General features: G+C 36.6%; 2 protein-coding genes across 3 annotated transcripts; both read left to right on the forward strand.

Annotated features, from left to right (window-relative positions):
• Positions 1-15: 15 nt before the first annotated feature.
• Positions 16-3,025, forward strand: pet100 (PET100 cytochrome c oxidase chaperone). The gene is made up of 4 exons (XM_020610298.1): positions 16-146; positions 334-420; positions 540-572; positions 2,064-3,025. Exons 1-4 carry the CDS (start codon positions 120-122, stop codon positions 2,148-2,150), a joined length of 234 nt encoding a protein of 77 aa, XP_020465954.1. The 5' UTR covers positions 16-119; the 3' UTR covers positions 2,151-3,025.
• Positions 3,026-4,246: 1,221 nt separating this feature from the next.
• stxbp2 (syntaxin binding protein 2) lies at positions 4,247-13,512 on the forward strand. Of its 2 annotated transcripts, none has more exons than XM_020610279.1 (19): positions 4,247-4,340; positions 6,133-6,182; positions 6,268-6,349; positions 6,551-6,627; positions 6,715-6,790; positions 7,021-7,124; positions 7,611-7,759; positions 7,848-7,932; positions 8,505-8,635; positions 8,758-8,865; positions 9,188-9,245; positions 9,361-9,426; positions 9,623-9,703; positions 10,839-10,980; positions 11,189-11,295; positions 11,375-11,473; positions 11,553-11,638; positions 12,398-12,558; positions 12,682-13,512. In XM_020610279.1, the coding sequence occupies exons 1-19, from the start codon at positions 4,304-4,306 to the stop codon at positions 12,759-12,761; spliced, it is 1,779 nt and encodes a 592-aa protein (XP_020465935.1). In that variant the 5' UTR covers positions 4,247-4,303; the 3' UTR covers positions 12,762-13,512. The 2 variants fall into 2 exon arrangements, with proteins under 2 accessions (XP_020465935.1, XP_020465936.1); XM_020610280.1 differs by lacking the exon at positions 4,247-4,340 and adding an exon at positions 4,562-4,580.
• The last annotated feature ends 396 nt before the right edge of the window (positions 13,513-13,908 follow it).

Raw genomic sequence — 13,908 nt, forward strand, 5'->3', positions numbered from 1 at the left:
AAGAGGTTGACCTTTCCTCAAACCCGGAAGCATTATGAAGGTCTTACCAACCTAACAATCGCGATGATTGGAGTGTAGTTAACGTATTACAGGCCCGGATAGTCAGGAATCGGCGCAGAATGGGTGTTAAATTAGAGGTGTTTAGAGTAAGTAACCATTTTTAAAACCACCCCCTTGGATATTTCATTTGTGTTGATCTTAAGGTTTAAAACTATACAAAGCGGTCGTGTTTCGAGCTAACAGTCAGCTAGAGATCATCATGAGCTTAACCAGTGCATCCGTGGTTTTACACCCCAACTCACCAACTGTTTCATTTGTTTTTGCTTTGTACAGATGATGCTGTATTTGTCCTTTCCTGTGGCCATGTTCTGGATCTCAAATCAACCCGAATACTTTGAAGAGTATGTCGTTAAGAGAAAAGTAAGTAAAGTTTTTTCCCCTGATCATGCATATTGGTCCACTCAGGGGAGAGCTGGGTGTTCTTGTATTAACATATGTGTTTTTCTTTCTACTGTGGTGGCTTCTCTTATGGTATCCAGAGGGAGATCTTCCCCCGTAATGAGGAGGAGCAAGTAAGTGTAATACACAGAGTTCATCTTTTTAAAGTCCAAACTGTGCATAAAAAGTTTTTGTGGTAGTGATTAAATATTCACTACTCACTACCCCAAATACTTGTGGTCCAGTTTTACTGATTATCAGTTTCTCTTGCAGTTGACAGCTCTTTGCTCTTCTGTTATGCGTTGTGCGAAGCTTTTTTGTCTTTTTTGCCATATTGTTCACATTATTGCAACCTTGTTGTTTTTTTTTTTATGGAAGTCTGTGTAAATTGTTAATAAAAACGGAATGAAATGTTTTAAAAACATATTTCATTTGGCAACAGTGCAAAGATAAGATATCTAATGTCAAAAATAATCTATTTTATACTTTTTGGTTTGTATGATGCAAATAGTTCAACAGTTTAAGTATAGTATTTCTCAGCTCAAAATTGCAAAGGGTTTGGAGTTTTCCCTCATGTACAGCACAGAATATCATTAAAACATACTGAGAATCTCTAAGCAGTGGACAAAGCTGAAAACCAGTACTGAATGACTGATCTTCAGGCCCCCAGGGTACACTGCTTTAAAAACAGGCATAATTCTGTAGTTGAAATCAGTTAATGGGCTCAGGAACACCTGATCAGATCAGAACCTCTTATCATCAATGAACATGGTATGTTACTGGATCCAAAATACAAATGAAAACTCTACCATGCAAAAAAAGTGAGTGTAAATGTGAAATTATTTTTTGAAATGAAATCATGGATGTCATGTCATCCAGGCTAAAGAGGCAAGGGACTGATGAAAACATTTGGCACATTATAAAGTGAAAAATAGGACAAAAAAGGACAGAAATCCTATGTCCAGCAAGAAAGACAAGCATTTAGTTTTCAAAACAAAAGCAACTGGTCTTCTCAGTTCTCAAACACAGAGTGTTATTAAATGAAGAGATGATGCAACACAGTGATAAACATGCTCCATCCAAAATTTTTTGAAATGTGCTGATAGCATCCAATTAAAAATGAGCACATATTAAACATTTATATTCCCAACTTCAATATTTAATTGAATTTCATATTTATTTCAATATGTTTGTGCTGTTTTAAATATAGATTTTGAATTATTTGCATGTCATTGCATTCATTATTTGCATTTTACACAGTATCCCTACATATTTGGAATTGGTGTTGTACTTCCTCGTATCATCTTAAAACAAACAAACCAATAAACAGTACAGTAAAACTGAATACAGGTTATCAGAGCACTTCATTGTGGAGCTTCCTTTTGCAGCTTAATATTTATGATCATGCTAATTTGAGATCAAACTGACATTTTTTTTTAAAGTTGCATTTGTATGAAAACTCCTTTGTTTCTCAAACTTTCTATCAAGATTCATTGTTGTATTTAGAACAATGTGTTTTCATCTTTCCTTATCTTTAAAAAAAACTTCATAAAGTGCAGTGCTTGTAATGAAGTATTTTTAAAACTTCTACTGTACTGTACATAATGATTGTGCTGTATTTTCAGAGGAAAGAATTGGAGGCCTTCAAAGAGCGAATGCGTGTTCGTTGGGAGCAGCAACTTTTGAAAGAGCGTTCTGAATCTGAGAACTGAGAATTATTTGTGGAAGCATAAGTTCTCAGTACCACTGATAGTGGGTTATCTTGTGGTTTTTTTTTCTTCTGGGCAAAGAAAACTTAAACTGGAGTGAGACTGCTGAAAATCTCTGGAGTTATCACATCCCAAAAATGTGTTGGGTGTTTTTGAGGATTAATAAAGCCTAACATGTAATAATATATTTAATTTTCATATTTGACTTTTTCATGTGACTTTCCAATGCCAAAATGCTCTTTGTTGTCTGATCAGTTGAGTTGCTATGAATTATTTGAGTTATATATTCACTTGCATTTAATTTAACTGTTGTGATTTATTTGTGAGATGCTGTGCCTATAACCTGTATTCACCCCCTTTGAATTTGTGTTTAGTATCATGCAGACTGTAGTGGATTAAGCAGACATTTTGACACTGAGCATGAAACAAATCTGCATAAACTGATTTAATTTAGGCATACGTACAAAACAAGGTAATTAATCACCAACTCTGCAGTTACTGTCATAAACTTATTGTAAAATAAAGTTTCCTTTAGATCACAGTTCACATACAGCGGGCATTCTTTTGTGATATGTCTGTATTTTATTGCATTCATTGTAATCTCTACCTTCACAAGCCATCTTGGTCGTTTTGCTGATGAGCTCATCTCAGGCTAAAGATCTCACCTTGTGGGACGCCGATTGCTGTATTAGATCCATAGGACTAGCAGGAAGCATTTTTACCAAAATGCAATGTGAATAACACTCACCCCTTTCTCAGCACCAATCATTTTGGTGCCCTTGGGCAAGGCATCTCACCTGATTGGTTGATTTATTAAGCAACTCTAAGGTGTGATTTACTGTGCTCTGTCTAAGCTGGGTAAATAAAGTATTTGTTGTAAAAGGTATTTGTATTTTTCTGCTACTTTGTTGACTGTGTAACAGTTAACCTTACATATTTTCTTTTTAACCATCAGTACCATGCATGAGGCTGCTCTTCACATAATTATATTTCCTAAATTATACTGATTTTTACTTACATACCTCCTGGAACAGGGCAGATAATATAAAGGTCTGGAATATAAAAAAAACTGAAAATATTCCTCAAGAGCTACTAGTCAAACATTTGGACACACTATCCCATTCAGTTCAGTGGGAAAGTGAGTCTAATCTTTTGACTGGCAGTGTAGTTTCTAGAATAACAATTCAAAACACTGTGTTCCTGGGTATATTAGGGGGACTAAAGTGTTGCTTGTTTTAGGAGCTAACTCTTGCTCACACATGCTAAAGAATAACAGTTCAAAAATAGTTTTGAATATGGCATATCAAACCTACAGTTACACTATGGGCCTCCTCAGATCAGTCATCTATGATGTCTGGAGTATGAATATACAGTAGCTGAGAGGGCTGTGCTGGTCTCGTCCAGATAGTCTTATGTCTAGGATGTGTCCTGATGGCAATCATGCTGATCATAATGAAGTGATGACATGTTTTTCCCAAGGTACGTCATATGATAACCTCAAATATACACAGCAGTGAAAAGCAGCCAGTTGGATGTCCCACAGTGTCACCCAAGACACTTGGAAGAGAGAATGTGTAGTTCTTTCTTGCAGCTGTTTCATCTTGATAGCTGCCATTCATTTAGAATGTCTTGTTTGAAAACATGGTAATGTAATATTTTATTATTTAATAGGATAGTATGCAGTATACTGTGGAAAATATAAAGCTATAAAAACACAAAATGATGAAGAATCAATGCAAAATAACCACAAAGAGACACAAAACAAGTATGACTAGGCCTACAAAAAGATGCAAAACCATATAAGCCTTTCTTTTATAAACGGTCCATTTTTATACAAACAAATAAATAAAAACTAATATAGTTACTAGTTGGAGTGGATCTTTAGCAAAAGGCCAGGAACTGTACTTGCTTTTAATCTATTTAGAATTAATTCAGCTTAACAAATATTTCCAACATTTTTCCTGTTTTCATATTCCACTGATGAACTGTGTAATTCCAAAATAAAACTGCAGTAATATGTGCTCATGCAATAGTGGTGTCAGACAGTAGGGGGCAGTATTTCTCTATTAAAAGCTGTGCGCTTCTATTATACAGGTTAGCGTAACGGGCTTTAACAACAAGGAAGTGGCTGGGCTAGCCAGAGGACTGCTACAAACATGGCACCGAGTGGGTTGAAGGCGGTTGTAGGAGAAAGTAAGTGGCACGTTCGTTGTAATGTATCTGTTTTCAGAAGTTTATTACAATTAAAAGAGCCGGGTACTTTACACGAGTTTATCTCTTAGCAGCTTCATAATATGACGCTCAAGTTATATATAAAACCCTGCTGGGTGCGTCGGTCCACAACAGCTCTCTTCCTGCTCCAGTCCCAGTTAAAATGCTAACGTTACCGAAGGAAATGTCATCGCTCAGAGAGTCGTGGATAAAAAGTAGTAGGTCTGTTGTTGTTGTTGTTGCTGCTGCGTTGTGTGTGTAAAAACATATTCCGAGGGGAAATGGTGGTTTGTTGCGCTGACATCTGGCGGATGTGAAAAGATAAAAATCTGCGTTAGTGAGTGGAAATGTTGTGACAGTGCAAGTTTTATGACTAGCGTATACGAGCTAACCGTCTAAGGAAGTTCGGTAACTTCGCTTGTGATGGACTAATTTAGCTGAAACGTTAACAGAACAACTCTCTTCTCTTACTCTGGATGTTAATTTAGTATTCGCTTTCCATAGTTTTCAAGGTAACTATCAGTACGTTATAGAATTAATAATTCTTTCAAAGTATTTCTTGCAACACATTAGGTATAATAATTTTAATTATGAGCCTAATAATAATCAATCAATACATTGGCATGTCTATTCACAGGTCTCTACAGAGCCAACTATTACTATGCAATGGTAATGTTAACATTTAACATGATAAATTCTTATGATATCATGAGTATTGGAATTGAATGCTTCAACAACATTAAGGTTAAATGTCTTTGAACATGCAACCTTATTAATGTATCTGTCAACAGTTATGAAACGTTTGAGGCCGTAAATTTAGTTATTATATAGATTAAGGAGCATTCCTAGTGTGAATTCACCCAATACTTTGAATTGCTGAAATCTTGAGGTGTGAACTGGTATTACAAGTAACCCAGACCTTACCCACTTGCTGTTCGCTTGTATCACACCTGTTACCTATTGATTTTGTGAGTTTTGGAATATGATCCTTTATTTCTTTTAAATTGCCAGTAATTTGAATATATCCTTCAATACACATGCTTGTACAGCTGCATGTAGGAAATCAGGAAGAGGGGTTAGAAATCCCAGTGGTGCTTGGGAAAAAAACTGATGTCCACACAAGCTGAGTTTAAGCATGGGATTGTTCAGGCCTTCTCTCTTGTTATCACTGACATTGCCAAATAAAATCGGTCATTGTCGCAGGTAAACAGTGCCAGAATAAAGTCCAATAAGATCTATCTACCGTACTATGACATTTTATTACAATTCTGTTGATGTTGTTAATTGTAAGTGCAGGCTAGATAGTAGTTCGGCAGTCCTGACTCAGAAACCCACTGACATATTTAGCAACCCCACCAAAACCAAATATTACTTTTACAGTGAATACAATGAGAGTTGAGAGCAAGTTAACATTTCACTTGCTGTTTTATCTCGAGAGTCATTAAACTATAGGCATCAGCATTATTTCAGTTAAGCCACGTGTGTTCCTTTACTCTTTAGCCACTAGCACACAACAGATTAAATGCCACTCTTTTATCATATCTGATAGAGAGGAAACACTGTAAACACTGAATGAATACTCTATCAAAACTGGGAGATTTTGGAATCCTAGCTATTACATAACATATTATGGTGTTGTGTTACTTCTGTTTTCCAAACAGCATTTCCATGTAGAAAATTCCAATACTTGTTACCTGTTTTACCTATCCTTTGTGCGGAGCAGTGTATTGACAGTTTTGTTGTCCTATATGAATCTTTTTATTCTTTTCTACAGAAATCCTTAATGGGGTTATTAAGAGTGTGAAGAAGGATGGAGAATGGAAGGTAATGGCTGCTCAGTAAGAATTAAGAAATTCCCTGATTTTGTCACAGTGAATTTGTAAACCCTATTTATTTCACGTTTCTTCAGGTTCTTATTGTGGATCACATGAGCATGCGAATTCTGTCCTCCTGCTGCAAGATGTCTGACATTTTGGCAGAGGGTGTGACCAGTAAGTATGCAGATAATTAATGGTCTTACATCCCCTGGATCAGTTGTACACATGAAAGATCACCAGATAACTGTTTCAAGTATGGTTTAACTTTTGGCAGCACATTTATTGTACCATTCTTAATGATGTTTTATTTGCATTTACATGTGATATTGGTGAAGTCAGATTGCTTAGATTTAATTCAAATTCCTGTTGTTTCAGTTGTGGAGGACATCAACAAACGTAGGGAGCCCATCTCTAGTTTGGAGGCCATTTATTTGATTTCCCCTGTGGAGAAGGTTAGCTGTTGCCTTTTCTCTGTAGTTCTCTCTATAATATGATTTTGTTATGTTCTAAATCTTTTAAAAATTTGTTTTCAATTACAGTCTGTTCGTGCTCTCATTAACGACTTCAGAGATGCTGCCCTTACTTACAAAGCAGCACATATCTTCTTCACTGACAGTAAGAGTTTCTGTCTGTGTGTGTCTGTGTGTGTACAGTGCATATTTGCATCATTATTGTCATGCTGAAATTCTACTGACAGTGTTTAAACCTGTAAGAAACTTGACTGTTATTTTTAAAATACTGTGTACGTGCAAAACGTTTCAAAATATAATGAAGAATTATCTTAAACTATTGCCACCATGTCTATTATTATTATTATTATTATTATTATTATTTGGTTTCCATAGCTTGTCCAGATGGTCTCTTTGCTGAAATTGGGAGATCAAGAGTTGCCAAGGTCGTCAAGACTTTAAAAGAGATCAATGTTGCTTTTCTGCCATATGAGTCTCAGGTAAGAACATAACTTCATTTGACTTAAACCACTACACAGTTTTTTATTAACTTTGGTTTAGCTGTGGTTTGGTTTACAATAGCTCATAAGAAAATAGTCTGACTGTAGCTGCTAAATACTCTACTATGTTCATCAGCTAGTTACTAATCTTGTGTGTTTTGGTGCTGAGCAGTTGGCATACAGTGGGTTTATCAGAGCCTTTTCACTTTAACTCCTGCCTCTGGTGCTGGAAACAATGTTGATGAAGGAATCAAGAGTGAAACTAAAGAGGAAAGTCCTTGGCCTTTAAATCAAAACAATGAGCTAAAAGATGCTAAAATGGCGGCATCATACATCTCTGTGGGTTTATTGCTATGAGTGACATCTGTCACTTTACACAGTGTTTTTTCCCAGTATTAATAGAAAAATACTGCATAGTGCAGCTTGATTGCTGCAAACATAATACGGACAAAGTGAGTAAAACCTCAGTTCATCTCACCCCTGTAGGTGTTCTCACTGGATGACCCAACCTCCTTGCACACCTTCTATAGTTCTAAACCAAGCGGAGACAGAGACAAAATGATGGAAAATCTGGCAGAGCAGATTGCGACCCTGTGTGACACGCTTAAGGAGTACCCTGCAGTCCGTTACCGCAAGTATGTAAGCGCTGTGTGGAAGTACACTGGAATTGGTTTGCCACTGGATTTCCTTGCTGATTCTGTTGTATACCACGCTTTCTCTTAGGGGACCAGAGGAGAATGCTAGACTGGCCGAGGAGGTCCACCAGCGCCTTATAGCTCACAAAGCTGACAACCCAAGTATGGGAGAGGTTAGTAAGTACTGTATAATAGCTGAATTCTTAAACTGCTTTTTTCTGCTAAACCAACCTTTCCATATAAGAGAATACACTTCTTTTGGGATTCTGCAGCTTTTCACCTTCACAGGTTGTGGAAGTTTCTGTGATTTCTTGGTTTTAGTTTCTGGTGATTATTTTTTTCCTCATGCTTTGCTGGAACTGTCCCTTTTCCTTTCTCCTTTTCTGTCTTCCTTAGCTGACATTTCCTTGCTCTTGAGATGGGTCTTAACAGGCATGTATTACTATTCTCTTTTGTCTTTGGAGTGCATCGATATGTTGTGCTGTCTATTTTTTTTTAAATGTTTTACTGGCCTTGAAATTCTAGGTTTCCTCAAGTGCTAACTCATGCTGCATCAGACAGTAATTTTGAACTCATGTAGATAAAAGCCGATGAGACTTCACTGCATGACAAATTCACAAAAACATAATAGAGGGCCATATATTTTATGTCTACTAGACCAGCTTCTCATTTATTATGCATCTGTGAAAAAAAATCCAGTCTTTCATGAGTTTTAGATGATATCCCATATGTTCTTTGTTTTTAGGGTGCAGATAAGGCACGGTCCCAGCTATTGATTGTCGATCGTGCGTTTGATCCCATCTCTCCAATTCTACATGAGTTGACCTTCCAGGCAATGGCCCATGACTTGCTTGATATTAAACAGGACATCTATACGTGAGTTAACTTCTTATTTTATAATGACTGCTCTTCATCTGCTTTGTCCAAATAGTGTAAGATTATTGCAGTACCATTTCTCCTTACTCGCTTGTGTTGGATGCTTGTTTTATTTATTGAAGTTATCAGACAACTGGCATTGGGAATTCAAAAGAGAGAGAAGTGTTACTGGATGAAGATGATGAGCTCTGGGTGCAGCTCCGACATATGCACATCGCAGATGTTACTAAGTAAGTCTGTCACAGATAAACGAGTGAATCTCTCAGATCTTCACATAATTCAGTCTCGGTGTCATTCTTCACACTTCAAAACACACACTTCACTTTCTGTGCATTCTCAGAGTTAGAAATGTTAAGTTATACTTTGCCATTATAATAAAGTAGTAAGTTGGATCATAATATCATATTTGGTGGAGAATAATGAAAAGAGTAGAATTATTTTGTACAGTAGGCGTCAGATCTTTTAAGGTGATCGCTCTAAAAGTGTTCAACTAGATTACAGTTTTCTTGCTCATTATAACTGCACAAAAACTTTCCACACCTACTGCTGCAGGAAGGTGACAGAGCTTCTTCGCAACTTTTGTGAGAGCAAGAGGATGTGCACTGACAATGTGAGTGTTCATGTGCAGTGCTTATTTTGGTTCAGTTATTACAGATGACTGTGATGTACGTTGAAGTCGATTTTCATGTTATGATGCGACTTTGATCAAATGTTTTGCACTTCAGGCCAACATAAAGGATCTCTCTCAGATATTAAAGAAGATGCCTCAGTATCAGAAGGAACTGAGCATGGTCAGTGGCATGCAGAACAGCCATCTTTTGAATTTTTTCTGTTGTAAACTCATTGTATTGTTCAAGGATTGTTGGACTATACAAAGCACTGATTTTTATTTCCCTTCAAATTTGTCACTCTTGCTTGTAGCTTTGAAATAATGTTTTATGCATCACAATATTGAATTAAATAATCTTTATGTATTTTCATTCACAGTACTCTACTCACTTGCACCTAGCTGAAGCTTGTATGAAGAAATTCAAGACCTCTCTTGATAAGCTTTGTGAAGTGGAACAGGTCAGTACTCTTGTAGGCTATTGTAAATGATTCATGTTTTAACAGTATCATCAACATTCTGACAACAAGCGGATCAAAAAAGTTACATATTTATAATGTGTTTTTTTTTTATGCTTATGCTGTGGAGGTCTTCTTCATTTTAGCTATAGTTTTAAGGCAATGACATGAATGAAGCTGCTGTTGTCTCTCACAATTGATGGTATAAAAAGAAACACGTTAATGTTTTCATCAACACAATGGGATAAAGTCACCATCCTGACCAGTGCCAAGCCCCAGTATGCTATTTGTATGTGCCAGACATGCTTTGTCTCCCTGAGGGGATCAGATGAATTATAAGCACATAGGAAAGCTATGCATGGTTATGCCATTATGACATACAAATGTTTGTATCTGGATCACTCGACTACACTAATGGGTTGTCAGCATGTCTGAAAGTGATCTCTTTAATCCAGTGGGCATGTTTTGGCTCTTAGATGGACCGTGTCATCTGAACAGCAATAACTCCCTGTCAGCTGTCATTTGTTTAAGCCTTCTACATTGTTTGGGCAACCCATTACAAATGTATCTGTGCTGTAAAGAAAATGACACTGTGTTTGAATGTACCTTTCTACCAACTGTCTAGTTTTAGTTGCTCACAGAAGGTTTTGTTCTTGATTGGCTCTAACGAGTCTAAATTCATCATAAAGCTTAGCAAGAGATTTAAGGAGCTCACACAGTGTCTAGGGTTGCATTAAAAGGAAATCCTAGAGCTAGTTAAGTACCCCAGTGTTTGCTTTATTTTATTTTTTTTAATTCAAATTTATTTTATTTCTGCTCAGTGGGAAAAAAAAAATTACATTTTCTGAAATTGCTTTTTTGAAGTTAATAAATAGTGAATTTAAAAAAATTCTGAGATTGCTAAAATGATCAGTTTACAGTGCGTGTTACACCAGTATTAGCATTTAAAGAGTAGTAGTGCTATTGCAGTATTCATAGAGTCATAACATGGTCATGAAATAGGAAGTGGTAGAAAATAGGTTTGAGGTTGAGAAGCAGCTCATTCTGTGTCAGCTGCCCTGTGAGCTGGCTGTCAGCTGACTGGAGTTGTAATTGGATTCCATAGAGGTTAATAGTCAACCCTGGGTGTCTTTCACAGGACCTGGCAATGGGAGCAAATGCAGAAGGGGAAATTGTAAAAGATGCCATGAAGAGCATTGTTCCTGTGCTCCTTGACAAAGAAATCGAGGCCTATGACAAAATCCGCATCATACTGCTCTACATATTCCACAAGAAAAAAGGTGGGCTCTTGTTAGAACTCTTTTTCTTTTAACTAATATAGCGCTTGACCATTCTGTGTACACAGAAGCCTACTTGTGTACATGCAGGGGGATGCTTTTAGAAGGGTGAACACAACAGGAACCTTTGATATGTAGTTAATAGCAGGAAGTCATGACCCACCATTTTTAAGTAAAGTTGATGTTGTTGTTTTTTTTTTTATGCACGTAGGCATCGGGGAGGAGAACCTTGCCAAGCTCATCCAGCATGCAAACATACAGGCTGACAGCAACATCATTACCAATCTGCAGAACCTGGGCTGTAGCATTATAGCTGGGGTAAATATTCTGCATGCAGCTTGGTGATTGTAATGTACTCAAACTTAATTTCCTTAGTATTAAGTCATGCTGTTATTAGGGCCGCAATTCTGGGAAAACACTGCCTGAGCGGAAAGAGCGCACGGAGAGCACATACCAGCTTTCTAGATGGACACCCATCATCAAAGATATCATGGAGGTATTAATACCAAAATGGCTGGCACATCTGCTCAGTTTTGCTTTCAGCTTTGTACACCATCTGTGTTTCTGTATTGCAGAATGTCATAGAGGACAAACTGGACAAGAAGCAATGGCCATTCATTTCTGATCCTGCTCCTATCAATACAACTCGAACTGAAGTCAGGTTGGTGCTGGAAACAGAATATTTTTTTTCCTGCATGAAGTGCACTTGTTCCTAGTTAAATTTGAAAAATAGTCAGTTTTGCCTTTTTAAGCAACTGAAATTAACCAGGGTAGCAGATTATTGTCAAATAAAAGCTTTTATCCATGTAACTTAGTTGGGGCCAAGCTTTTAACCAAGTGAGTCAGAGTTGAAAAGGTTCAAATAATCCAGTTTTGCTTTGAACACTCTTTAATTTAATGCCCCAGGGAATTCCCTTCATGTTGTAAAACCACTTTGATGGACAGGGTTCAGTCATAATCTGCATAATGCACAATGCTTTTCTTCCTCTTTTTTTACTTTAGCAAAGTACAGAATTAAAGTGAGTTGTCATTAATATTAACACCAGAATATACATTAAGCTAGCTATGGTATATGGGGCTGACTATATAAAACCGGTCATTGAAGTTGGAAAACAGGTTAATTTGAACCTAATATTATAGAACTGATTAGCAAAGGTTACTGCCACCAGAAAAAAAATATTTTTTTAGAATTTTTACATTTGCATTTGTTTTTCAGGGTTCGTTTCTGGGCAATATTTTTTTAGAATTTTTACATTTGCATTTGTTTTTCAGGGTTCGTTTCTGGGCAGTATTTTATTAAAGAGAGCATTTTGTCACATTTGTGTTAGTTGCTATTGTTAGAAAAGGATAGGAGTAATGGTGGATCAAACTGCTCAGAAATAATCATTGTTGCTAAGTTACTGTGGAAATTCTTTTACAGCAGTGCACGTTTTGGACAATGGCACAAAAGTAAATCTCCAGTGGAATATCGCTCTGGGCCTCGGCTTATTATATTTGTGATTGGTGGGGTGTCGCACTCAGAGATGCGTTCTGCTTATGAAGTCACTCGAGCCACTGATGGGAAATGGGAAGTTCTGATTGGTAAGTAATCACTGTTGAAAAGGCCACAGCACTTGTACCTGCTTCTTTCAGAAGTGCAACAATAAAGATGTCTAGCTTCTTTCTTGTTTTTTTTTAAAGGAAGTGTGACTTTCTCTTTGACAGGATCATCTCACATCCTGACTCCGACCAGCTTCCTTAATGATCTGAAGAGTCTGGACCAAGTTCCTAATCCTGATTGTTAGACTGTTTATATCTTGAACAGGTAGCACACTGGAATGAGGGTTTGCTCTTTTCATTTAACATAAGTGGTTGCTGCTCTTCTTTCACAGCAGCTCTGACATGAAACCTGAAGAGAAATTTTAGATGTAGCCATGGAAGGACGCCTTCACAAATCTTTATTTCATTTTAGAATGCTCTTTTTATTGTTTGATGTGACTTGGATTCTGTGTACTGCTTGAAATTGCCTTAAATATTTAATTAGACATTATTATTTTACCATTCTGAATCAATCTTATTTTTGTTACTATATATTTGCCTGATTTGCATAATTGCATGTATAAAATGCATTACTTCTTCAGAACTGGGTCATCACTTATCAGAAGTTTTATTCAAGTATAGTGTAGATGTATGTAAGCCAGTAGCAGTATGTATGGTATACTCAATGACATAAATGTCTAATACCCTTTTCCCTCTAGTACCCGATCGCTGCTGGGAAGTTTAATCTCAGACAAAATGTCTTACCTGCTGTCTTATGATATCTTGCATATTTACATTAATATATTGCTGGGATTGAGTGGTGGGTGTTTGTTTCTTTGTTAAAAGTGAATAATAAAAGAAACTTAATATTCAGTCTAAATTGTCTTGTGTGTAGTATAATACCACTCTTGTGTTGTAGTATAATGTAGACTGTCAATTGCCTAAAAAGTTATTGTGTAATAAAACTAATCCTCAACTTGTTGTCCACACACAAGCTTTCTTATTTGCTAGTCCCAAACACAATGAACTTCCATGCTCAGAATTTTTAATCATTGTGTATATCTTTTGACTTTAGTGGTTTATTTAACCACATTTTACAGTGTGTGCCTCTGACCTTGCTTCCGCATTCATAATCACCCATTGAAATGAACGCAGTACAAAGTAAAATAAATAAAAAATTCTGTGTATTCTACTGATATATTGAGATTATTACAAAAGTGGTGGGTTTCTTCATCTCAATACCATCTCCATATAAGTCACACATAGTGACTGTGTTGGCTTCAAAATGCAAACAAACTTTAACATATCAAATGGGAAAACATACATTTACCAGTGAAAAAGATTATCTCTTTCCATGGTGGGGATTATCTTTTTATCTAGGATTACAAATGGTAATTTTAAGAATAGGGCACA

This window comes from Monopterus albus, unplaced genomic scaffold (genome assembly GCF_001952655.1).
Source record: "Monopterus albus unplaced genomic scaffold, M_albus_1.0 scaffold105.1, whole genome shotgun sequence".
NCBI classification, from domain to species: domain Eukaryota; kingdom Metazoa; phylum Chordata; class Actinopteri; order Synbranchiformes; family Synbranchidae; genus Monopterus; species Monopterus albus.

Bases quoted from the DNA above. Each gene is read 5' to 3' on its own strand.
- pet100 (XM_020610298.1), top strand. From the start codon at position 120: ATGGGTGTTAAATTAGAGGTGTTTAGA. The intron at 147-333 runs GTAAGTAACCAT...TGCTTTGTACAG, and splicing joins TTAAATTAGAGGTGTTTAGA to ATGATGCTGTATTTGTCCTT. The intron at 573-2,063 runs GTAAGTGTAATA...CTGTATTTTCAG, and splicing joins CCCGTAATGAGGAGGAGCAA to AGGAAAGAATTGGAGGCCTT.
- stxbp2 (XM_020610279.1), top strand. From the start codon at position 4,304: ATGGCACCGAGTGGGTTGAAGGCGGTTGTAGGAGAAA. The intron at 11,474-11,552 runs GTATTAATACCA...TCTGTATTGCAG, and splicing joins TCATCAAAGATATCATGGAG to AATGTCATAGAGGACAAACT. The intron at 12,559-12,681 runs GTAAGTAATCAC...TCTCTTTGACAG, and splicing joins GAAATGGGAAGTTCTGATTG to GATCATCTCACATCCTGACT.